Below are 24787 nucleotides of genomic sequence, written 5' to 3' on the forward strand. Positions count from 1 at the left end.
CTTTCTTTCAAAATCTCTTTCTTTGGAACTTTATTTCAAATTCAGGTTTTGTGCTTAACATCAAACTTTTTTAAACATTTTCTCATCTTTCGTTTGTTCTTTAAAGATATGTTACATGCTTTTGTGCTTATTTTAATGTTTTCAAATCTTTTACAGACAGTTTAATTCTTTCTTTTGAAATTTATTTCTTTATTTGTTATTTACTTTAAACCTTTTTAAACATTTTTTTTTATCTTTGATTATTTTGATTTGTTCTTTGAGGTTTTGTAACACTATTTTTTTTTTTTAAACGTTTTCAGTCTTGTTTAGACTCCTTTAAACATTCTTTTCATCTTTGATTCTTTGTTACATTCTGCATTTTTATATTTTTTATATTTTAAATCTTTCGACGACTCCTTTCTTGCATTGGAGATTACAATGCATTGTTTCACTAAAGCAGCTTACCACATAAATATTTTGGTTTATGGATATAGTAATCATAAAGTATCATATTATTACAATTTGGTTGCAAATACTATGATACTTTGGTTTTTCTTTCTATTCAGAAAAAAAAAATCTTTATAGAACACTTTGCAACTATTCTTGTTCCTTTTCAGATTTTTGCACATAAAATCCCCTTTGTAAGTGCACTTGGACCCAAGTAACCTTTCCCCCAAACTCTCCTGAGAATGTCCTGAGAATATATGGCCCCCTGTTGAGTTAATGAATGCTCTCACCGTCAAACATCACACACTCTCTCTGTCTCTGTCTCTCTCTCTCTCTCTCTCTCTCTCTCTCTCTCTCTCCTCCCTTCCAAACATAAGTGAACTCACACAGAACACAGTGAATTTACTTTTTTCCAAGTCCGTCAGTAGAGAATGGCGGACAGTGATTTGTATCTGGATTACCATGGTTTCCTGTTGCCTAAGGTAGCTCATTCAGAAGAAAGTCTCAAATACCTTGAGAATTTCCAAGTCAAAGATGACGACATCTTTGCTGTTACCTATCCAAAATCTGGTAAGATATTTGTTTGTTTTCTATTATTGTTTATTTATCCTCTCATGCATTCAGCAAAAGCCTTATTGCATTTTCCTCATATAGCTTTATGCATTCTTCATAATGTGTTCATTCTATGTGTTTTTCAGGTACCACATGGATGCAGGAAATTCTTCCCCCGCTCCTGAATGGAGGAGACCTATCGTCTGTGGAAACCATCCCTAACTGGGACAGGGCTCCATGGCTGGAAGAAACACGAGCTCCAGTGGTCCTCGATAAGCTCACTTCACCGCGAACCATCGTCTCCCACATGCATTATCGTTTAATGCCCTCCTCCTTTTTCAAGTCAAAGGCCAAGGTACAGAAAACAGCAAAACTGTCATATTTAAGTCTAGTCTGTACTGTTTTGACATACCACTGGAAAAGAAACTATAAGATTCTTTGCATTCAATAGTCTGTATCGACATCTGCTGTCAATAAAAAAAAACAAACAAGTTAGGCTGGTTAAACTGTCCTAATTAAATAACTGGTTCATCAGGATTTGAAAATTATTAATTTACATAAATATTAATTCCTGGCTACTGCATATTTGCAGATTAACTTTAATAATGTGATGTTGATACATCACGTCCCTGCATGCACTGTGGCATGAATGAATTATGTGGTTGTTTGTTCATTTTGCTAAATGCTTAGTTTTTTTTAGTTTAGTTTATTCTGCAGTATTTTTTTTTTGTTGTTGTCACTTTAAGTTTTATAAGGATGTCAGCTGTCACCACTGATAAATTCATCTACAGATATGTTCTCGCCTAAAATAAAAACTCTTAAAACTACATTTTGTGACATAAAAACGGTATTGTTTTGTAAATAATAGTGGATTTGAGCGTCCTTAATGACACTTGCTGTGAGAAATACTGCAGGTGGAGTAATACAAGCTGTTATCATCACTAGAACATTTCAGCCATGCAGAAAGAACTTATTTTAAGAGGTTTTTAGGCAAGAATGTATTTGTTTAGACTACAAATATGTGGTTTGTTAATAAAGATAATGTTTTTTTGAAAATTAGCTTCAATGTTTTTGGAAATGTAAGCTCCAGGGTGTCAGCGGCCATTCAGCGCTTATGAATCTGCCTAGAGCAGCCTTACCTCAACCAGATCTTCTGGAATTTACTGCAGGCTCTGATGTCTATATTGGTTAAACATAAGATATAATTAATTGTGGGTAAATCTAACAGGCAGTCTTTGGTCACATTAATCTATTATTTGTTCGAGAGCAAATAGTTTTGGCAGAGAGCAAAATCTCATCACGTTGTATTTTATGTAACAATCATTTTCGTATATAAGAACGCTGACTTTGTACTTTTGACTGAATTGCCTAGCAACTTTTATGATGGCTGTTGTTGTTTATTAAAAAGTATTATTCAATAAATAACATTTATTTAAATAATAGTAGTATTTAATAATACTTTTGGGAAAACAGTGTGTTTGTTCATGATGGGTAATTAGTTACATTTTTCCAAGAGAAAAGAGAGTCAGCAGTAAACTAAGTTATTTTTACTTTCAACACCTCATTGTAAGACACAGCCAACAAATGCACTGACTGGTGTTATTATCAGGAAAATCATCCTTATCATCCTTGTTTTATTGTGAATAAGAGATTAAGATGAATAATGAATGCTGTATTAGATGGAGTAAATCACATTCGCTCAGTCAGCAATACTTTACTTTTAATACGGTAATACAGTAAGTTTTCAATAAAGCAACTCAATGTTCCTTTGTTACTAGTTCTAAAGTGACATTTTCAAATTAGTAACGGAGGCTTGGGCTCAGCTGTTAAAATGTCTTGTTTAGTTATACATTTGTGCCGTCGAACTGTTGTATAAAAGCAATATCTCAGTCGTACCTGTGCAATATTGCTATATATTGATAATGCTGTGATTACCTATAGTCTATATATATATATATATATATATATATACACAGTGCCTTGCAAAAGTATTCATACCCCTTAATTTTTTTCACGTTTTGTTGCAGCATTATGTTAAACTGCTTTAAATTACTTTACACATTAATCTACATCTCATACACCATAATGGCAAAACACAAAACAGGTTTGTAACAACTTTGCAAATTTATTAGAAATAAAAACTGAAAAGATCCCGTTGCATAAGTATTCATATCCTTTTCTGGGACACTCGAAATTTAGCTCAGGAGCATTCGTATTGCTTCTAGATGTTACTACACTTCGAGTGGAGTTAAACTGTGGCAAATTCATTTGAATGAGTATGAGTTAGAAAGGCACATACATCTCAGAAAAGGTAAAACAGCTGAAAATGCATATCAGATCAAAAACCAAGCCCTGAGGATAACTGCCTGTAGAGCTCAGTGACAGACTTGTGTTAAGGCAATGATCTAGGGAAGAGTTCAGAAAAAAATCTGCTGCATTGAAGGTTCACAGAAGCTTGGAAGACGACTGAAACAACTAGGACTCTAGAAAATATCTGCCAGCCCCCATCCAAGCTGACAGAGCTTGAGAGGTGAAAAGGTGAGGCAAAGAATGGCAGATAATTGCCAAATGCAGATGTGCAAAGCTTGTCACATCATACCCAAAAAGACTTGAGGCTGTAAAGGTGCTTCAACTATGTACTGATTAAGGGTGTGAATACTTATGCAATGTACTTATTTCAGTGTTTTATTTTTAATAAATTTGTAAAATTTGCAAATCTGTTTTTTGCTTTGTCGTTATTATGGTGTATAGAGTGTAAATTGATGTGGGGAAAAACTAATTTAAAGCAGTTTAACATAATGCTGCAACAAAACAAAACGTGGAAAAAAATTAAGGGGTATGAATACTTTTGCAAGGCACTGTATATAGTGTTCTCTTATACCAAAATACATGTCCAGACTAAACTCTTTTTTCATTGAAGCAAAACAAAGTGTCTAATCTTTAAATATTGTTTTTCATCTCCAGGTAATCTACGTCACTCGGAATCCTAAAGATGTCATAGTCTCATCTTTCCACTTTCATCAAATGGCCAGTTTCCTTGAAGACCCTGGAACATTTGAAGAATTCACTGACAAATTCCTGTCAGGAAAACGTGAGACATTTGAATGTTTAAGTATTCAGTATTCATGTGACAAGTAAAAATGCTAATTTTTTTTTTTTTTTTTTGGGTGTATATTGATATTTGCTGCCATATTAAGGTCTACATTACGTCATGCCCAAAAACCCTTTATCTGCTTTAAAAGCGCTATTAAAGCAGATTAATTTCTGTATTTAAAGGGATAGTTCACCCAAAAATGAAAATTTGATGTGTACCTGCTTACCCCCAGGGCATCCAAGATGTAGGTGACTTTGTTTCTTCAGCAGAACACAAACTAAGATTTTTAACGAAAACCAGTGCAGTCTGTCTGCCAAATAATATGAGTGGATGGGCACCAAACCTTTAAAAGTAAACAAAAACATGCACAGACAAATCCAAATTACACCCTGCGGCTCGAGACGATACATTGATGTCCTAAGACACGAAACGATCAGTTTTTGCGAGAAACTGAACAGGTGCCCATTCACGTCCATTCTATGGCTGGCAGACTGCACCGGTTTTCGTTAAAAATCTTCGTTTGTGTTTTTCTGAGGAAACAAAGTCACCTACATCTTGGATGCCCTGGGGGTAAGCAGATAAACATCAAATTTTCATTTTGGGGTGAACTATCCCTTTAACAACAAACATGTGTAGATGCAGAGAGCAAATATAAATACTGAAATGATCCATTTGCAAATACTTTCACAGTTTTGTTTGGAAAGTGGACGGACCATGTGAAAAGTTGGCGAAACCCTGAGCTCGGTGACAGAATTATGTACATCACCTATGAAGAAATGCTTCAGGTAAAGTGAAACGATGCAGCTCATTCAAATTTCAGAAAGAAACATGCGGCACCAAATATCCAATGCAACAAAATGAAGTTTCTTGCAATTGTAGGACCTCCATGACGTCCTGAGTCGGATTTTAAAATTTCTCGGTCGGGAGCTCAGCGCAGAGGCTCTGGATCGTGTGGTTGATCATTGCACTTTCAAAAATATGAAAACCAACAAAATGTCAAACTACTCTCTGGTGCCACAAGATGTTATGGACAGCAAGAAGTCACCCTTCTTCAGAAAAGGTACCAAGGTTTTAAAATATCAGCTGAGAGCTGCTATTTAAGAGCATTGAAAACTTGGACATTATAATGATATTTATTCTTGATTGAAACTTCTCTGCTTATTTAAAGGTATTGCTGGAGACTGGAAGAATCACTTTACCCCTGAGCTTGACGCCAAATTTACAGCTGCAATTCAAAAGGAAATGAAAGGAACTAACATCAGATTTCCATGGGATGAGGAATGAGTAAATCTTTTGTCCTGACATCTCGGTGCACATCAAAATAAACAGTCATAGATAGAACATGTGATTGTTTTATTCATTTTGTGTTAAGTCTAAGTTAATTTCAGAGTTATTGCAGCAAATCCCTCTGCTGTTCTGAAGCTATGTTGGAGTTGTTCAAGATTATGTGTAAACTAGGGATGCTCCGATCCGAATCGGCCAATCATTTGCGCGTTTTGTCAGTAAAGCCGGTTCTGTAATCAGCGGTAAATGCCATCAGGTGCGTGATTTCACGTTGAGCCGTATATACTACACACATCCGTTGTTCACTGACGAGCTTCGCACATTCACACTGATAATGAACATGGATATGCGCAGCTCGTCAGTGAACAACGGCTGTGTGTAGTATATACGGCTCAACGTGAAATCACGCACCTGATGGCATTTACCGCTGATTACAGAACCGGCTTTACTGACAAAACGCGCAAATGATTGGCCGATTCGGATCGGAGCATCCCTAGTGTAAACAAGTTAGACCAGTTTTTTTTTTTTAACTTGAGTTTTGTTTAACTTAAGTTGTCATTGTCGAAGTTGTTTTAGTGACAATAACGCAAATAATAAACCAGGTATGAAAAATGTCCAGAGTTTTCACATTATTTGATTTTTATCAAAAAAGTAAATTTGTACATATTGGCAGCACTGAATGTAAATAATGCCACTGAACCGAACAAAACTTGCATATTTTGGTGATTATTGCTGCTGAAAATGGTCAATTACTGTCATGTTTTGTGCTGTACTAATCGGTCAGACTAGGAAAAACATTTAGGCCCGGTTTCACAGACAGGGCTTAGACTAAGCCAGGATTAGGCCATAGTTTTGTTTCAATTTTGTTTCAGTTGAAACAGCTCAGACTTACATTTTAGTCTAGGACTAGGCTTAAGCCTTGTCTGTGAAACCGGGGGTTAGAGTACTATAGACTGCCAAAAGTTATAACAAATCAAGGAGAAGAGTGCAAAAAACTGTCTGAGGAATAAAAAGTGTTTGTGTTTGGCCAAACTCAATCAAGATTTCCAGGACAAGAATCTTGACAACATTCATGTTTGTTCTTATCATTTCTGTTCAGGCAGGTGAAATATTAGACTAATATCTTAATACTGCTTGTACGTACCACCTATTAACTTTAGTTTGTCAAAATAGTGTGCACTTTCCTGCTTACTAAGTCCTTCTCTATATGATTTAGCAGCCTCCATACGTTTTTTCTGTAGTTTTTTCTAAAGCATAAATTCGCAGAACAGTGTATTCAGTAGTACAGTAACCAAGCAATCTATGCTGTTGTTTACATCCGAGTATTGCCAGTTTGGCTGTACATCCGTGTTACTGACCAAATCGTGACGCAAACCTTCTATGCATTTCAAAGGATTTGATATTCAGAGCAGAGTAACTATAGTATCTACAGGCCTTACTATTCTCACATCATATATAACTCACATCATAAAACAACAAGCTTTAAAACACTTTTTTTCTTACTGCTGAAAATTAGATCTTTTTACTGTGAAATCCATTTTCTCTAAGGTATGCTACATCACCAGTGCAAGCTCAATGGTGAAAACTACATCACTTTTGTCATAGTTGCAACAAAAAAAATATATATCGACTTTATCAAGTGGTTAAACAGTAGGGAGGGCATTTTCCCCCACTCTACCCTACTTACAATTAGTTGATAAGCTCTAAACATGTGCACTCTTTATTTTGCCCTTATAGAAAGTTTACTGTAATAACTTGAACTTGTTTTCCCCTTCTTATCACCTATCTCAAGCTTGTTTGAGCTCGAAGAAAATGTTGGAAAGGGTGCAACTGGCTGAGGGAGGAAATATGCTAATTAAAATAAAGAAGTGAATGGATTTGTATCACTGTAGTTGTGGTTGTGTCCACGCTGATACATTTAAATGCAAACACCATGTAAAAGTAAATTTAGCATCTGATGTCCCCTTTAATTGTGTGTATTTTCCACAAGGTGGCAGAAATATTCCATTTAAGCATGTCGAATTTTCCATCACTTATCTATGTAAAAATGAAAAATGCACATGTTCTTTTACATACAGTCAAACCAAAAAGTAAAGGCACCGGATATAATTTTTTATTTTTTTTAATTAGTGGGTGCAGGATACTATAGTACATTTATGTGAGAATAGCAAAAAAAAAAAAAAGACATACAGTGGACTACCAGTAAAATGTATAAAAATACAGGACCAAAATAATTCAGACACTTTGACTTGACCATATTTTGCTATTTTTTCTTTTCTATTAAAGTTATGACATTATCAATGAATTTATACTGACAGTTTAACTGAGTTCTTGTCATATTTTATTATCGTTTTCTAAACTATAGCGAATAAACTGATAATGTGAGAAATGTCGAATGTATCTGAACAGATTTAGGTTTGACTGTAATTATTTTATTTCTTTCAAACCATTTCAAAGATTCATTCGATTTTTGATTATTTTGTTATTCTTGTTTTTAATTTTTCTTTGAGGTTTTGTTACAAACTATTTCTTTCCGATGTTTTCCATCTTTTTTAACAGGCTCTTTTAAGCATTCTTTTCATCTTTGATTCTTGTTGCATTGTGTATTTTCAATCTTTCAAACTCCTTTCTTACTTTCAAACTTTTTTTCTCACATTCTTTAACTGACTTTATTCTGACGTTCCTTTATTCTGCACCTTTCCCCTTTTTTTGGACATTGCAATACGTCGTTTCCCTGACGCAGCTTTCTACATCTTGGTTTATGAATATACACTGCCCTCAGAAAGTTTGAAAACGCCCTGGAAAAGTGGGGTTTTGGACAATATTGGCATGAATCCTTTTAATTTGTGATAATTTTACACTGATAAGGGACAACACAAACTACGATTTTATCACATAAAAAGTTTATACATAGAAAACACTTAAATCTTTTGATTCATCAAAATATCCACTATTAACAGCTAATACAGCTCTGCATAATCTGGGCATCCGAGCTGTCAGTTTATTCAAACATTGACTTGATATATTACTCCAAGCCTCCTGAAGGATTGCCCAAACATAATTCACACTGTGCTGATATCGTCCAAAGCCATACTTTGCCAGGGGTGTTTCCAAACTTTTGGAGGGCAGTGTAGTAATCATAAAGTATCATTGTATTACCATTTGGTTGCAAATACTACACAGTTTTTTTTTTGTTTTGTTTTTTTTTAGAGGGAAAAAATCCTTATAGAACTATAATAGGATTATACTTTGCAACTATAATTTTATCTTTCAGGTTTTTTTGCACATAAAATCTTCCTTTGTCAGTGAACTTGTACCCAGGGCTGGACTGGGACAAAAAATCAGCCCTGATATCAGACCCACGACTACTATCAGAATCAGTCCAGCTGGACAGTACCCATATAATCACATTTGGACCCCATAACGTTAAGATATTTTTACTTAATTTATATTGTACAATTGCCATTTTTAACTGATTTTAGCTTTGTGAAATGCTAAAATGCAAATTCACTGTCTGCCTATAGGTGGCGTTTATGGAACAGCGATTTTATGGCGTCTGTTCTCTCCTCTTTTCGTTTGTCTTTATCGTGTCCATTCTCTAGCCTCTGCTTAGAAATATTTCCTCATATTTCGAGAAGCCCCTGTCTGCAGCCTGCAGATCGAGGCGGGGCTGAATCTGGGGCGGGGCTGCACGTGTCGCCCCGCCCACATGCCTTCTCATTGGTTGTAGGTATATTAATAATGTCGAAATAACGTTACTCCCACAACTCATCTCATTGGTGGCAAAGTAATGACGTTGAATACATTATGAAGTTAAGGGAAATGAAATAGCAGATAAAATAGCAAAAGAAGTTATTAAAAATAATCAAATTGATTTTACAGTTATTATTAGAGGAACAAAAATTATTATAAAAAATAAATTAAAGAAACAATGGCAACAACAATGGGAAGAAAATAGAAAAGGACGATGGTTTCATAAGATTCAAAGGAGAGTGGGAGAAATAAGGTGTACAGAGAGGAATAGGCAAGAAGAGACAAAAATATCAAGGCTTCGGTTTGGACACACGGGATTAAATGAAACATTACTGAAAATAGGTAAACATGGCACAGGGAAATGTGAATATTGCCGGCATGAAAAAAGAGAGGAACACGTCATATTAGAGTGCAGGAAATATGAAACTGAAAGAAGACAATTGACCTTATGCACGGAGCGTAATATGGAATTACCCAATATATCCAAAAGATGGCAGCAGAGTATTATTTATTATGCAGCTGCCTTTTAAATTCCCTACATTTTTCAAGATGTCTTGCTTTTCGATTTATTATAAAATTACTAGTATAATAAATTTTAGTACTTTTACCGTCCTTAAGCATATATTACAGGAAGTGCAGAAAATCATTAAGCTCACACACAAATAGCCTATAAGGGTAAATTATTTAAATACTAATATATAGTTCACTACAAATACATTAAATAATTATGGTATAATAATTAAATAATGCACTCAATGTGAATCGATAGGAATATTAAATATTATATAAAATTTAATAACATCTTTTAAGTTTTATCTTGAACTCTAAAATCTATTGATCTATATATTAACCATACTTGTTACCGCTGTAGTTTTGTTACTCTAAATTTAGTCTGAATCATTTAAGCTTTTTTTTTTTACATCAGCTTGTCAGATGTTTGGTCCAGTTATTACTGTCAATCATAGCAATGAATCGCGCATATTTAGCCGAATTACTCTATTTTTTTAAACTGGCATTTGTCATTCTTGAAACGGTATACAAGGACGTTTGGTCCTCTTATGGTGCGTTCACACCGGACGCGACTTGCGCGGAAAAAACGCGCTATTCGCGCGTAGTTGAACGCTTGAACATTTGAGTTTACTCGCGCCATTCGCGCGGTAAAATTCGCGTCATTCGCGCATGACATTTTCTTCACAACAGACGCGAATTCGCGTCAAGGGAGGGGCTTCTGCCACTCGTCAGCGGGGAAGTAGTTGTAAAATAGGTGAATGAGCTCAATTTGCCAGGTTTAGCTTGCTTGTAGTCTCAATATGTATGTATATGTAGGTTAAATTGAGTAAAGAGCGTTTTTTAAAACTAACCAGATTGTCCGACCTCTTCACTCACTTTATTCTTAGCAAGATCCTTTTTATTCCTGTTTCTACAAAAGTCCAAAGATGTATCGTACAGCTCCGAGGAACCACAGACAGCAACGGTGATTTTGTCCGCCATTGTTGTTTCGGATTTCTGCCTCCGTCACTACTAGAGCAAGCTCCTGATTGGTTACCGCGGCGCGGAATTCCGCCGAAGTTCAGATTTTTGAACTCGCGCGATTCGCGCGAATGGCGCGGCAATCGCTTGAACGCTCAATGCGCGCCGCGCCATTCGCGCTATTCGCGCGTTTCGCGCCGCCTCATTCGCGCGTTTCGCGCTGCAGGATGGCTATTCGCGTCTTTGCATTGACTTAACATGTAAATCACTCGCGCTTGCCGCTTCATTCGCGTCCGGTGTGAACGCACCTTTAGACAAACAACACTTTTCTTCGATTGTGAATGGATTATGTAGAGAAAATGAACAAAGTACGCTCATATTACGGCACAGTACAGTTGACCAGAAATGACTTGGCTGGCTTGACTAAACAAGGAAGTAATCCGATATGGTCAATTAATAGCGAAATTAGAAGAAATTAAAATATGTTTCATTTTAGTAGATATACTTCGGGAAGGGTCAACAGATTGTTATAGGGTGTTATTTCAATTCCTTAGAGAAATTAATGTATTTGAGCACAGAGGACCCAGACTGCTATTTTGCGTGTCATTAGACTGTGGGAGGGAGAATCAGAAATAACTGTGAACATTATTATCTTAAATAAATAACAGTGAACTTCATTTATGTGTCGTCATAATTCATTCATGTGTCATAAATGTTTGTATTTATAAACAACTCTGATGTTTAACAACACTTTTCTATTTATTAATTTAATAACATAAGGATAGTGGACACTCTTGCTGATAATTTTCCACATTTATGCATCTTATTAACAATTAAGACAATAATAAAAAAAAGCTGTAAATAAACACCACTGGTTAACATTGCATAACATGCTTGTAAATGTATGTAACCTTGGACCACAAACCAGTCATAAGCGTACGTTTTAATTGAGATTTGTACACATCTGAAAGCTGAATAAATAAGCAAAGGATTCCGCGTTTATATTAAACGTATAATTCATAAGTATAGTTTCCAACTGCATTCAATAATGACTGATTGCAGAACAGCAGAACCATACGTCACAGCAGTCACACGGCAGCAGCGCCACGGCAGCAGGCTCAGACGGTAGTGGGCGGAGTCTCCTGCTGCAGCCCAATCAGGTCCCACAAAATATCCGTCCTAAATAGTATTCGAAAAGTATTCCAAAGATTTCCGGACGGTCTACTACAATTTACCTTTAGAATTCGAAGTACGGATTAATGCGCACTCTAACGGCTATTATATTGCCCACAACACATTGAGTGTTGAACGAGGATTTGATTAGAACTACAAATACGCATAAAAAGTGTAAAAAAAACTACAAACATGGCGTATATGCGCGACCAACGGATGGGTAGAAAAATGGGGTTTAAGTTATAAATAATCAGTGTGTAACCTTATAAAAAAATATATTTATTTAATGTTATTCGCGTTATATTTCATGTGCAGCAACATAATGAACTTTTATAATGGCAGAAACAAATGATGAGAGTCTGCTGGCCAAAGAGCCCTTCATGTTTCACTTTGAATTTAAGGATGATATGGACATTTCCTTAATGAGTGTGTGAACAAATCATGCCTCTGGATTAATTGCATGTTTAAAGAGTTTTGATTTATTTAGGTTTAAACTAATTTAGTTAGGTGAGTAATGTGTGGTTATTATTGTTGTTAAATGTGTGCCTTCTGTGCTATATGTTTTGTTTGATTTTGTAATATTTTTTTTTTTGGAAAATCCAGTTTATGATGGGTATAGTGTATAGTACATGGTATTATGTACAATGAAAAATTGGTTAATACTGAAATGATTAGGTAAAAAATATAGTTTAACTAAATAAAAACATTCTATTGCTCAAGTTTTGTTTTGTTTTTTGTTTGAGCTTTGTACTCAGTTTATACTGTTTAAAAATATATGGAAAAATATAGACGTTTTTCCTGAACGCGGAAGTAAGTCCGACTCTTAACTGAAAGAATGCTTTGCATTTCCGGTCTGCATTGTTTCTAGTCAAATTAGGGTATATTCCGAGCTAATAAACTAATGTTAAACCTATTAAAATGTTTTTAAAAAGCACATGGCTCCATAGCGCCATCACTTGGCAATGTCGCAATGACCGTAATTTGTCAGTGCCTCACTTTAATGAGTGTGTAGTAGAGTGCGGATCGGGCCGCATTTTTCTGTCCGAGCCCGGCCCGCGTCCGACAGAGCAGTAGCCGAACCCGACCCGAGCCCGACAGGCATTAAGATATTTATGTCCGAGCCCGATCCCAGCCCGACACAGTTAAAATCTTTTTTTTTCTCATACTAATGACACATGCACTTTTTTGTGTGGAAAGCCCGCTTTTATTAAGCAACTGTAGGAAAGCGTTCGGAATGTCAACAAATGAGCGCATCAGTGCACACGGGGCAAAAAGCGCTGTAATGACACAGGCGCACTATAGCGTTGATGTGACCGAGCCCGACCCGAACCCGAGCATCCTTTCTAAATATCTGTCCGAACCCGGCCCGGCCCGTCGGGTTCCGTCGGGTACCGTCGGCCTCGGCTCGGGTATCCATCCTCTAGTGTGTAGATGACACGAAGCAGCGGACGTTAGCTACATTAAAAACAGATGGACGCTATTTGAATGGGTTCCTATGGAGACCGGAACAGAAAAGCATTCAATCTGACGTTAGAATTCGTAATGGCGGCGCTCATCGTTTACTCAGGAAAAAGGTCTATAAGTTGATCATTATTTTCACCCACTTTCGATCTCAGATGGAGACTCCGCCCACTACCGTCTGAGCCTGCTGCCGTGGCGCTGCTGCCGTGTGACTGCTGTGACGTATGGTTCTGCTGTTCTGCAATCGGCCCTATCTCACTGCATTTGGCGTCAATCCATTTCACTAACCAATGAGATGAGTTGTGGGAGGGATGTTGCGTCGACGTCATTACTTTACCTACTACCAATGAGAAGGCATGTGGGCGGGGCGACACGTGCAGCCCCACCCCAGATTCAGCCCCGCCTCGATCTGCAGGCTGCAGACAGGTGCACTTGCATATTTCAGGGTTAAAACAATATTTGTATGGGCGGAGCAAGATACTTCCCTCGTCCATGGCGTATTTTGATTGGGTTTTACTCTGTCAAGAGAGAAGACAAACCAATGCGCCGTTGTCCCTGCATGAGGAGCCAAAGTATCGGCCCAAAGTGCGTCGGCGTCCGCCCCTGCTTGAACCCAAGTGACCTTTTCCCCAAACTCTCCTATGAATGTTAGCAGTAGATATACGAGTCCCTGTGAGGTTCAATACTCCAGTCAAACGTCACTCTCGCTCTCTTCTACTCACACAGGACACTGTGAACAAAACTTCCTTGTTTTTCCAAATCCGGTCAGCTGAGAATGGCGAGCAGCGATTTGTATCTGGATTACCATGGTTTCATGTTGCCTAAGGCGTCTCATTCAGAGGAAAGTCTCAGATACCTCGAGAATTTCCAAGTCAAAGATGACGATGTCTTTGCTGTTACCTATCCAAAATCCGGTAAGATCATTATTTGTTTTAATGCATATAGTTCATTTCTCCTGTCATGCATTCAGCAACACTGGAAGCAAATACTTGTTGCATTGCATTTTCATAATGTAGCTTTAATCCTTGCAAAAGATGCAACGTTTTCTCAGCACGCAAAACTAAATGTGCAGCAGAACAATGCAAAACTATTTTTTGACTATTGCTCAATCTAAGTGTATGCATTTTGATTTCATCAGACTGCAAATCACTCTGTTTCATTTGATAGAAAATTGTAACATTGTAATATTGAACTTGCACTATGCATTCTGCACAATGATGTGTTCATTATTCTATGGATTGTAAGCATTGTTTTTTACATGCATGAAGATGATCAGCGCATCCTTACTGATCTCTGCCTGTGTTTTTCAGGTACCACATGGATGCAGGAAATTCTTCCTCCGCTCCTGAATGGAGGAGACCTGACGCCTGTGGAAACCATCCCTAACTGGGACAGAGTTCCATGGCTGGAAGAAATACCATCTGGATTGGTCCTCGATAAACTCCCTTCACCGCGAGCCATCGTCTCCCACATGCAGTATCATTTAATGCCTTCCTCCTTCTTCAAGTCTAAGGCCAAGGTACAGAAAACAGCAGAACTGTCATACCAATAAAGTTTGTATAGTTAATGTTTTACTTGACATACTACTAGGAAAGAAACAATACATTTTTCTGAATTCACTACTCTGTACTGACATCTGTGTTCCAAAGAAATATACATGCCAGTTCATCAGTGCTAAAAACTAAATTTATTCATTTAGAGTCTATTTTTACAGTAATATTTACAGTAGTAGTTCTACAGTCTATTATAAATAAATGACCGCTGCATATCTGGAGATGAATTTATATCATATGTGATGTTGCCACTTCACTTGCAAGCATGCACTGCGGCATGGATGAATTATGTAGTCGTTTGTTTACTAATTGCTGCTTTAATGTTCATTGAATTTAGTATTAAACACAGCCTCTAAAGCTGAACAAGCTCTCACAGACACAACTATTCGGCCCTGCAAGAAAAAGCTATGTTAAATATGATTAATTGAAAACGATTAAGTTAACAAATTTCCTTCATTATATATACTTACTGCAGTATTCTAGAGTCCAATGTGAGGGCATCCGTCCAACAGCTAAAGCTTGGGTGAAATTGGGTCATGCAACAGGTCAGTGATCCCAAGCACACCTTAAATCTACAACAGATCGTCTGGAAAAGAAAAGAATCAAGGTGTTGCAATAGCTCAGTCAAAGTCCAGACCTCATCCTGGCTGTGAGCAGTGCATGAACAAATGCCCACAAACCTCAGTAAACTGGAGGAATGATGTAAAGAAGAATAGCCCAAATTTCTTTCACGAACAAAGTGAGAGACTGATAAAGTGATACAGAAAATGATTACTTCAAGTTATTGCTGCTAAAAGTGGACTTACAAGCAACTAAATCATAGAGTGTCCTTAGTTTGTCACCCATGGCTTTTCTTTAATTACATTTTTTAATAGGGTCTCAATTTTTTGACTGTATCGTGTTTGTGTGAATGTATGTATGTATGTTATGCCACAAAATTACATTGCATTACATTTCTTACAGCGTTCTCTCATATTAAAATGCATAACCAGACTAGTCTCTTTTTACAATAAAGGCAAACAAAGTGTCTAATCATCTTCATTTTCGGTCTCCAGGTAATCTACGTCACTCGGAATCCAAAAGATGCTTTAGTCTCATCTTTCCACTTTCACCAAATGGCCAGTTTCCTTGAAAACCCCGGGACACTTGAAGAATTCACTGACAAATTCCTGTCAGGAAAAGGTGAGACATTTGAATACATTTTTAAGTATTCACAAGAACATTAAATACAGATTTTGGTGCATTTTTTTATATTGATGCCATATTAAGACCCACTTTACATCATGCCCAAAAACACCCTTTAAACTGCTTTAAAGCACTATTAAAGCAGATTCATTTTTGTATTTAACGATAAATATGCATCAAACATGATAAGTGTAAATGGAGAGTGTTCAGTTTGCAACTTCTTGCACAGTTTTGTTTGGAAAGTGGGCTGACCATGTGAAAAGTTGGCGAAACCCTGAGCTTGGTGACAGAATTATGTACATCACCTATGAAGAAATGCTTCAGGTAAAGTGAAACGACGCTGCTCAATCAGATATCACAAAAGAAACGTGACAATAAAATGAATGTTCTTGCAATTGTAGGACCTCCGTGATGCCCTGAGCCGGATTTTAAAATTTCTCGGTCGGGAGCTCAGCGCAGAGGCTCTGGATCGTGTGGTTGATCGGTGCACTTTCAAAAATATGAAAACAAACAAAATGTCAAACTTCTCTCTGGTCCCACAAGATATTATGGACAACAAGAAGTCAGCCTTTCTCAGAAAAGGTACCTGGGTTTTAAAGCATCAGCTGAGAACTGCTATTTTGAGCATTGAAGACTTAAACATTATAGTGATATTTGTTCTTGAATGATACCTCTCTGCTTTTTTAAAGGTATCGCTGGAGACTGGAAGAATCACTTCAGCCCTGAGCTTGACGCCAAGTTCACAGCGGCAATTCAAGAGGAAATGAAAGGAACAAACATCAGATTCCCATGGGATAAGGAATGAGTGAATGTCAGTAATATGTAATTATTATGTAATTAATTCTTCTGTGACCACAAAATAATGAGGTTTATTTTTGAGAAGGAATGCTTCAGTGAATCACAGTAAAATATCACTTCAGTGAAATATCATATTGCAGTATACCTACACATAAATATGTAATGAAAAACCTTGTATATGAAGTTTAATGCATATAAAACAAAAACAGTACATTCATCCTTTGGACAAATCAGTGTTTTTCTGTGTGAAGTTTCTTGACTTTCCCTAAAAGAATAGTTTGACAATTTGCTGAAGATTTACTCACTTAAAGGCAAAACAATATAGATGTGGATGAGTGTTTCTTTATCAGAACAGATTCAAATAGCTCATATTAACATCACAACAATTAACTTGAGAAATGTTATGATCGTTTATATCAGCTCTTTCAACTCCCATATATATAAAAGAAAGAAGGTCATCTCACTCAATATTTATTACTTTTATAGCATTTGTAAATATTTAACAAACAGAAATGAAATAATGAGCCCTTGAACAGTGCAGGGGTCACTATCAAAAGTAGCAGTGTGTATCTTGTGTCTCCAAACATTTGCTAGCTTTTGCTGTGAGATTTTTCAGCAAGGTTTTGAAATATCTCAAACACATCTGGGGGAAACACATGGTTACATGTGGTTTGCCATTGCAAGATCTATCAGCTGTTCTTCCTGTCTCCCTGTAGCACTGTCTTAGGCCTCTTACATTATGGCATTACAGTTTATTGTTGGACTCATCTGCACTCCTGCAGCAGGACTATAGCATGTTCATGCAAGGATATCAGGAGTCAGTAGAAAGGTCTTTTTAACGTCAGGTATTGTAACTAAGACCTTTATTCTCCACTGCCAGTAAATTGTAATTGTCTTATAGACTGTGCAATAATTGTTTATGATTCATTATACAAGCATAAAAGCTTGCTTCATTTTTTTTAAATGATCACAAATATGAACATGCAAAAAGGCGTTAATATTTGCTTTGTAAGTTCTAATAAACAGACAATATGCTAGTAATATGCATTTTTATAAGCACCTAGTTAATAGGGACATGCATATAATATTTTTATTGTTCTTTACATTAAACTCTTTCAAACATCTTTCATCTTTTTCATACATTTGTAACATGCTTCTGTTTTCTTTCAAGTGTTTTCAAATCTTTAACGGACTGTTACATTTTTCCATTTAAACTTAATTTCATTATATTGCTGTTTCCCTCAACCCTTTTTAATACTTTTTGTTTGTTTTTTTGACGTTTTGTTACAATCATTTTTTTTCTTTCAATGTTTGAAGTCATTTTACAGACTCTTTTAAACATTATTTTCATCTTTGATACATTGAAGTTCTGTATTTTCAATCTTTCAAACTCCTCTTCACTTACTTTTAAATATTTCTTTCTCAGGTTCTTTTACTGACTTCATTCTGACCTTTTACACTCTTTCCCTTTTAAAAAACTTTTTTGGACCACATAAATATCTTTTTCTATTCAGAAAAAAATCATTATAGAAGACTTTGCAACTATTCTTTTTCCTTTCAGTTGTTTTCACATTAAATCCCTCTTTTCATGCACACTTGGTCCCAAGTAACCTTTCCCTCCTGTGATTGTCAGCAGCAGGTATACAGTGCTAATTGAAAGTTTGTGAACCCTTTAGAATTGTCTATACTCCTGCATAAATATGACCCAAAAAATTATCAGCTTTTCACACAAGGGGGAGACAGGAGAAAGTAGACAAAGAGAACCCAGTCAAACAAATGAGACATGAATGTTTTCTTTTTCATTTATATATTAATAATTAAGTGTCCAATGTTACATCTGTGAGTGTCAAAAGTATGTGAATCTCTAGGATTAGCTGATAATTTGAATAAATCCACTGAGAGGGGTTTCTATTCATTGACATGACTGTCAGGTGGCATTGCCTACCCTGTTTCATTTAGAGAACGGATCTATCAATGTCTAATCAAGTGGCAGTGTATCAAGGAGATCTCTGAGGAGACCTCAGAAAAAAGAGTTGTTGCATATCAGACTAGAAAGGGTTACAAAACAATCTCTAAAGAGTTTAGAATCCACAAAGCCACAAACTGTGCACAAATGGCGGAAATTCAAGACCACTAAGTGGCTGATCAACAAACATCACTCCAAAGCAAGATATGTAATTGTAATTTCTAAAGGCCTTTCTCGCATTGGCGGTAATGTTCATGAGCGTGTACATGTACATGAAAGACACTGCTCTCCAAAAAGATCATTGCTGCCAGTCTGCAGCTTGCTAAAGGTCTTGTGGACAAACCAGAGGGCTATTGGGGAAATGTTTTATGGATGGATGAGACCAAAATAGAACTTTTTAGTTTAAATAAACAGCGTTATGTTTGGAGAAAACCTTGCATTCCTGCATAAGAACCTTATCCCATCTTTGAAACATGGTGGTGGTAGTATCATGGTTTGGGCGTGTTTTATTGCATCTGGACCTGGTATGGCTTGCCATCACTCATGAAACAATAAATTCTGAATTATACCAGCCAATTCTAAAGGAAAATGTCAGAACATCTGTCAGTGAACTGGGTCTGAAGAGGAAGACATCGATCCCAAGCACACAAAGTTGTTCTACCAAAAAATTGCTAAAGAGGAACAAAGATAATGTTTTGAAGCAGCTGATTCAAAGCCAGTATCTTAATCCAATTGCAATGTCATAGAAGAACCTGAAGCAAGCAGTTATTAGGAGAAACCCACCAATTGAAGTGGAAGTTGAAGTGGTTTTGTATTGAGGAATCTGTTACAAGAAATATTACCTGCTGCAAAACGAGTCTCACCAGATACTGAAAGCAAAGATTCACACATATTGCCACTCACACATGTGTAACACTGGATTATTTTTCTCAAATAAGTGAGAAAGACAACATATTTGTCTTATTTGTTTGATTGGATTCTTTTTGTCTACTTACAGGACTTGTGCGAATATCTGATATATAGAAATTAAGTCAATTCTAGAGTTCACAAACTTTTAAGCAGCACTGCATGGCTCTTTGGTTCTACCAAAAAATAGCTAAAGAGGAACAAAGTTAATGTTTTGAAGCGGCCGATTCAAAGCCAGTACCTTAATCCAGTTGAAATGTCATGGAAGAACTTGAAGCAAGCAGTTAATAGGAGAAACCCACCAATATTACAGAGTTGAACTGTATTGAGGAATCAGTTTTGTATTGAGGAATCGAGTTGTATTGAGTTAAAAAGAAATATTACCTGTAGTTATTGCTGCAAAACGAATCTCACCAATACTGAAAGCAAAGCTTCACATATTTTGCCACTCACACATATGTAACACTGGATTATTTTTCTCAAATAAGTGACAAAGAAAACATTTTTGTCTTATTTGTTTGATTGGGTTCTCTTTGTCTACTTTCAGGACTTGTGCAAAAATCTGATATATAGAAATTTAGTCAATTCTAGAGTTCACAAACTTTCAAGCAACACTCTATGGCTCTCTGTTGGGTTAATGAATGCTGTCACCATCAAACGTCACTCTTGCTCTCTTTCATTTACTCTCTCTCTCTCTCCTCGCTTCCAAATATAAGTGAGTTGACAGAACACTGTGAGCTTCCTTATTTTTCAAAGTCTAGTCAGCAGAGAATGGCGAACAATGATTTGTATTTGATTTACCATGGTTTCATGCTGCCTAAGGCATCTCATTCAGAGGACAGTCTCAAATACCTTGAGAAGTTCCAAGTCAAAGATGATGATGTCTTTGCTGTTACCTATCCAAAATCTGGTAAGACCAATATTTATTTTCAATGCGTAGTTTATTTCTTCTTAATCCAATTTCTTAATTTAATTTTTGCAAAAGATTATTTTGATTCTCCCCAGACTGCAAATTCAGATTGTGCATTAACATTTTAATTTTAAACTTCCCAGGCTAATGCATTCTGTGTAATGATTGTAATTCAAATGCAAATGTCAAATTCTGTGGGGTTTTTTCCATGCATGAAGATGATTAGTGCATCCTCGATGATCTCCGCCTTGTTTTTCAGGTACCACATGGATGCAGGAAATTCTTCCTCTGCTTCTGAATGGAGGAGACGTCGCGTCCGTGGAAAACGTCCCTAGCTGGGACAGGGCTCCATGGCTGGAGGAAACACGAGCTCCAGTGGTCCTTGATAAACTCTCTTCACCGCGATCCATTGTCTCCCACATGCAGTATCATTTGATGCCTTCCTCCTTTTTCAAATCAAAGGCCAAGGTACAGAAAACAGCAGAACTGTCATACCAATACTTAGTCTGTAGTTAATGTTTTACTTAACCAGAAATAACCAGGTCACTGCTTTATATATAAATTATATCACAAACAAAATCCTGTCATCCTCCTCCCTTCTTCTTTCATTTGTCCGTTTTGCCAAAAGTCTTTTAGGAGGGCAAATCAATACAGTACAAAAAAAACAACAACAACAAAACAAACTTATAGACAAAAATAAGTACTATGGGTCTGCTAAAATGTCTTTACTGATAACCAAATGCTCAGAAGTCCTAAAAGCTCTCATCTTCAGAGTCCTCTGTGTCAATAAGGAAGTGCTGTTTTTCTGCACAGTCCTTGCTTGTGAACTCTGGTCTGCGGAAACATAAACTCTCTTCATGCCAAATCTTAATGGTGTTTCGTGGGATCAAAGTGCGTGATATTAGAGAGAGTTCAGCTGGACAGTACACTCGCTTTGTTATGCCATAGAAGAACCTTTTTGCCTAAATGGTTCCAAAAAGAACCTTTAACTTTTGTTTCACAAAAGGTTCTTTGTGGCAAAAAAGGTTCTTCAGATTATAAAAAGGTAAGCAAGAAATGGTTCTTTGAAGAACCTTTGACTGAATGGTTCTTTGGAACTAAATATGGTTCTTCTATGGCATCGCTTGAAGAACCTCTTAAAGCATCTTTATTTTTAAGAGTGTAGGTCACAGAGTGTCTGAGTTTCATACACTTTTCGAGTCTTCTCAATTGCTTCAATGCAAAAGAAACCAATGCACTGTTATTTGTTGAGCACTAGTGATGGGAATGTTCAAGTAAGATAGATATGCACATATGTTGTGCAATCCATGCTTGACAGGCTTCTGTCTCAACATCTCCACAGGCCTCTGCCTTTGTGGAGATCTGTCCACCTGAATGTTTTAAAAATTCAATTCTGAAAAATGTTGTACATGTAAAAGAACATAAATTGTCCCAGGAGGACTACAAATCTGATCAACAATCATGTAATGTATAGTGGTAGAAATCCCCCTTCACACCTGGCTTAACATACCCGTCGGATTTCGTCTACTGGTAAAATATAAATATTGTAACATGCTCATATCAAAATGCATTTTTTGGATTAGTTTGGATTAGTCTCTTTTTTTTTTTCAAAAAAGCAAAACAAAGTGTCTAATCTTTATATAGTGTTTTTCATCTCTAGGTAATCTACGTCACTAGAAATCCTAAAGATGCTATTGTGTCATCTTTCCACTTTCATGAAATGGCTAGTTTCCTTGAAGACCCTGGAACATTTGAAGAATTCATTGACAAATTCCTGTCAGGAAAAGGTAAGACATTTTAATTTTTTTAATAACATTTTTTATCTCATTATTTTTAAGTATTCATGTGACAGGTAAAAATGCAATTTTTTTGAGCATTGGTGTATTACTATTATTAGAGGTTCACTGTACACCATGCCCATAAACACCAATTTAACTGCTTTAAAAGACTATTAAAGCAGATTAATTTCTATATTTAACAATAAACATGCATTATACATTATATGTGTAGATGGAGAGTTTAAATAAAAATATTGAAATAATCAATTTGCAATTGCTTGCACAGTTTTGTTTGGAAAATGGACTGACCATGTAAAAAGTTGGCGAAACCCTGAGCTTGGTGACAGAATCATGTACATCACCTATGAAGAAATGCTTCAGGTAAAGTGAAACAATGCTGCTCATTCAGATATGAGAAAGAAACATGCAGCGCCAAATATCCAATGCAATAAAATGAAATTTCTTGCAATTGTAGGACCTCCATGACGCCCTGAGCCGGATTTTAAAATTTCTTGGTCGGGAGCTCAGCGCAGAGGCTCTGGATCGTGTGGTTGATCATTGCACTTTCAAAAATATGAAAACCAACAAAATGTCAAACTACTCTATGGTGCCAGAAGGTATTATGGACAACAAGAAGTCCGCCTTTCTCAGAAAAGGTACCCAGGTTTTAAAGCATCATTTGAGAGCTGCTATTTAAGAGCATTGAAAATGTATATTTGTTTTTGAATGAAACATTTCTGCTGATTTAAAGGTGTCGCCGGAGACTGGAAGAATCACTTCAGCCCTGAGCTTGACGCCAAGTTCACAGCTGTAATTCAAGAGGAACTGAAAGGAACTAACATCAGGTTCCCATGGGATGAGGAATGAGTGAATCTCTTGTCATGACATCTTGGTGCACATCAAAATAAACAGTCATAGATGGAACATGTGATTGTTCAATTCACTTTGTGTTGATTGAAGTTTATTGCAGCAATGTCCTCTGCTGTCCTGAAGCTATGTTGGAATTTCTCAGGATGATAAGATATTAAAGTGTATAACAGTTAGACCAATTTCACGTTTATGCAACATCCAGCATCACTAAGGTCACTAAGGGAAGTTGCAAACACAGACGCAGTGATATATAATTAATTCTTTTATGACATGAAATAATGAGCTTTATTTTTGAGAAGGACTGCTGAAATGTAATTTAAAAATATCGTGGTTTTCTACAGTGAAATGTTTTAATTATTTTATCAGGGTAACCCAGCATATGCTCATATATAACCCAGCTTCATGGTTTTGCAAAAGCATAAGAAATTAAATGCATAATAAACAAAAGTCAGTACAATCATCCTTTTTACTTAACAGTATTTTTCTGTGGAAATTTTCTTGACTTTCCTTAAAAAAATAGTTTGACAATGTGTTTATTTTTTCACCTTAAGGCCAAACAAGATGTAGATGATCATTTCTGGCAATATTGTCGACAGATTGCACTGATACTAAAAAAAAAATAGCTTACTATGGTCCTCTTGCATTGTCGACAGTATTTTAATACTGTAAAGCTGTTTTGACACAATCTGTATTGTAAAAAGTGCTTTATAAATAAAGGTGACTTGACTTGACATGAGTTTGTTTCTTCATTAGAATATATTAAAAATTTAGTCCAAACAGCTGATGAAGACAAAAAACACTGAAGAAAGCAAAACTATGAAAGACTTATATGTCTTATATAATATTTTAAACAGATGCAATGGTTTGAAGTTGGGATGTTTTTATCAGCTATTTGGACTCTTATTCTAATGGCACCCATTCACTTCAGAGGATCCATCCATTGGTGCGCAAGTTATGTAATGCTGAATTTACCCAATTCTGTTCAAATGATGAAGAAACCAACTCATCTACATCTTGGATGGCCTGAAGATGAGTAAAGTTTTAGCAGATTGTATTGTTTGGGTGAATGATTCCTTTAAACTGTAAGAAAGAAATACTGCAAACAAGATTAGTTACAGTTGTGTGTCCTCTGGAGTTTTAAAACTCAAAACAATTTACCAAGTTACTAAAGTGTCTTACCAAAATTCATAAATCCATGTATGGAGCAAATAGAATGAACTGCCTACTACATGCGGTTTATTGCTCAATACTCTCTAAGTATTTCAACAATAATCTCATGTGTTTATTTGTAATTTTCTGGTGATCAGGAGTCAGTAGAAAGGTCTATTTAATGTCAGTTATTGTAACCTTGACTTGCCTGAACTGTTATTGTCTTTTGAATGTGCAATAACTGTTTATTGAACAAGCATGGGAAACATTGTTTCAACCCCTTCCAAGGTCTCTAAAGCATTATAACTGTTATAAATATTTCTTATATGGGTACACTTTAGTTTAGGGACTAATTCTCTATGAACAAACTATTAACTACTCATTTTATCTCAATAAACGTCTAATTTTCTCTTTATTATTAGTTGATAAGGTACAGTAGTTGTTAAATTTGTATGTGGG

The 24787-nt window shown here is 36.2% G+C and overlaps 3 protein-coding genes across 3 annotated transcripts; all 3 read left to right on the forward strand.

Moving 5' to 3' along the window:
• The first annotated feature begins 857 nt into the window (after positions 1-857).
• LOC141343330 (sulfotransferase 2B1-like) lies at positions 858-5578 on the forward strand. The gene is made up of 6 exons (XM_073847927.1): positions 858-996; positions 1125-1333; positions 3943-4069; positions 4763-4857; positions 4952-5132; positions 5241-5578. The coding sequence occupies exons 1-6, from the start codon at positions 858-860 to the stop codon at positions 5354-5356; spliced, it is 867 nt and encodes a 288-aa protein (XP_073704028.1). The 3' UTR covers positions 5357-5578.
• Positions 5579-13820: 8242 nt separating this feature from the next.
• LOC141342680 (sulfotransferase 2B1-like) lies at positions 13821-16966 on the forward strand. Its single transcript, XM_073847180.1, has 6 exons — positions 13821-14127; positions 14524-14732; positions 15822-15948; positions 16181-16275; positions 16353-16533; positions 16641-16966. Exons 1-6 carry the CDS (start codon positions 13989-13991, stop codon positions 16754-16756), a joined length of 867 nt encoding a protein of 288 aa, XP_073703281.1. The 5' UTR covers positions 13821-13988; the 3' UTR covers positions 16757-16966.
• A 2225-nt stretch (positions 16967-19191) lies between these two features.
• Positions 19192-23910, forward strand: LOC141342607 (3-beta-hydroxysteroid sulfotransferase-like). Its single transcript, XM_073847100.1, has 6 exons — positions 19192-20531; positions 20791-20999; positions 22192-22318; positions 22596-22690; positions 22785-22965; positions 23061-23910. The coding sequence occupies exons 1-6, from the start codon at positions 20240-20242 to the stop codon at positions 23174-23176; spliced, it is 1020 nt and encodes a 339-aa protein (XP_073703201.1). The 5' UTR covers positions 19192-20239; the 3' UTR covers positions 23177-23910.
• The last annotated feature ends 877 nt before the right edge of the window (positions 23911-24787 follow it).

This window comes from Garra rufa, chromosome 9 (assembly GCF_049309525.1).
Source record: "Garra rufa chromosome 9, GarRuf1.0, whole genome shotgun sequence".
NCBI lineage: Eukaryota > Metazoa > Chordata > Actinopteri > Cypriniformes > Cyprinidae > Garra > Garra rufa.

Bases quoted from the DNA above. Each gene is read 5' to 3' on its own strand.
- LOC141343330 (XM_073847927.1), top strand. From the start codon at position 858: ATGGCGGACAGTGATTTGTATCTGGATTACCATGGTTTCCTGTTGCCT. The intron at 1,334-3,942 runs GTACAGAAAACA...TTTCATCTCCAG, and splicing joins TTTTCAAGTCAAAGGCCAAG to GTAATCTACGTCACTCGGAA. The intron at 5,133-5,240 runs GTACCAAGGTTT...GCTTATTTAAAG, and splicing joins GTCACCCTTCTTCAGAAAAG to GTATTGCTGGAGACTGGAAG.
- LOC141342680 (XM_073847180.1), top strand. From the start codon at position 13,989: ATGGCGAGCAGCGATTTGTATCTGGATTACCATGGTTTCATGTTGCCT. The intron at 14,128-14,523 runs GTAAGATCATTA...TGTGTTTTTCAG, and splicing joins TGTTACCTATCCAAAATCCG to GTACCACATGGATGCAGGAA. The intron at 16,534-16,640 runs GTACCTGGGTTT...GCTTTTTTAAAG, and splicing joins GTCAGCCTTTCTCAGAAAAG to GTATCGCTGGAGACTGGAAG.
- LOC141342607 (XM_073847100.1), top strand. From the start codon at position 20,240: ATGGCTCTCTGTTGGGTTAATGAATGCTGTCACCATCAAACGTCACTC. The intron at 22,319-22,595 runs GTAAGACATTTT...TTGCTTGCACAG, and splicing joins CAAATTCCTGTCAGGAAAAG to TTTTGTTTGGAAAATGGACT. The intron at 22,966-23,060 runs GTACCCAGGTTT...GCTGATTTAAAG, and splicing joins GTCCGCCTTTCTCAGAAAAG to GTGTCGCCGGAGACTGGAAG.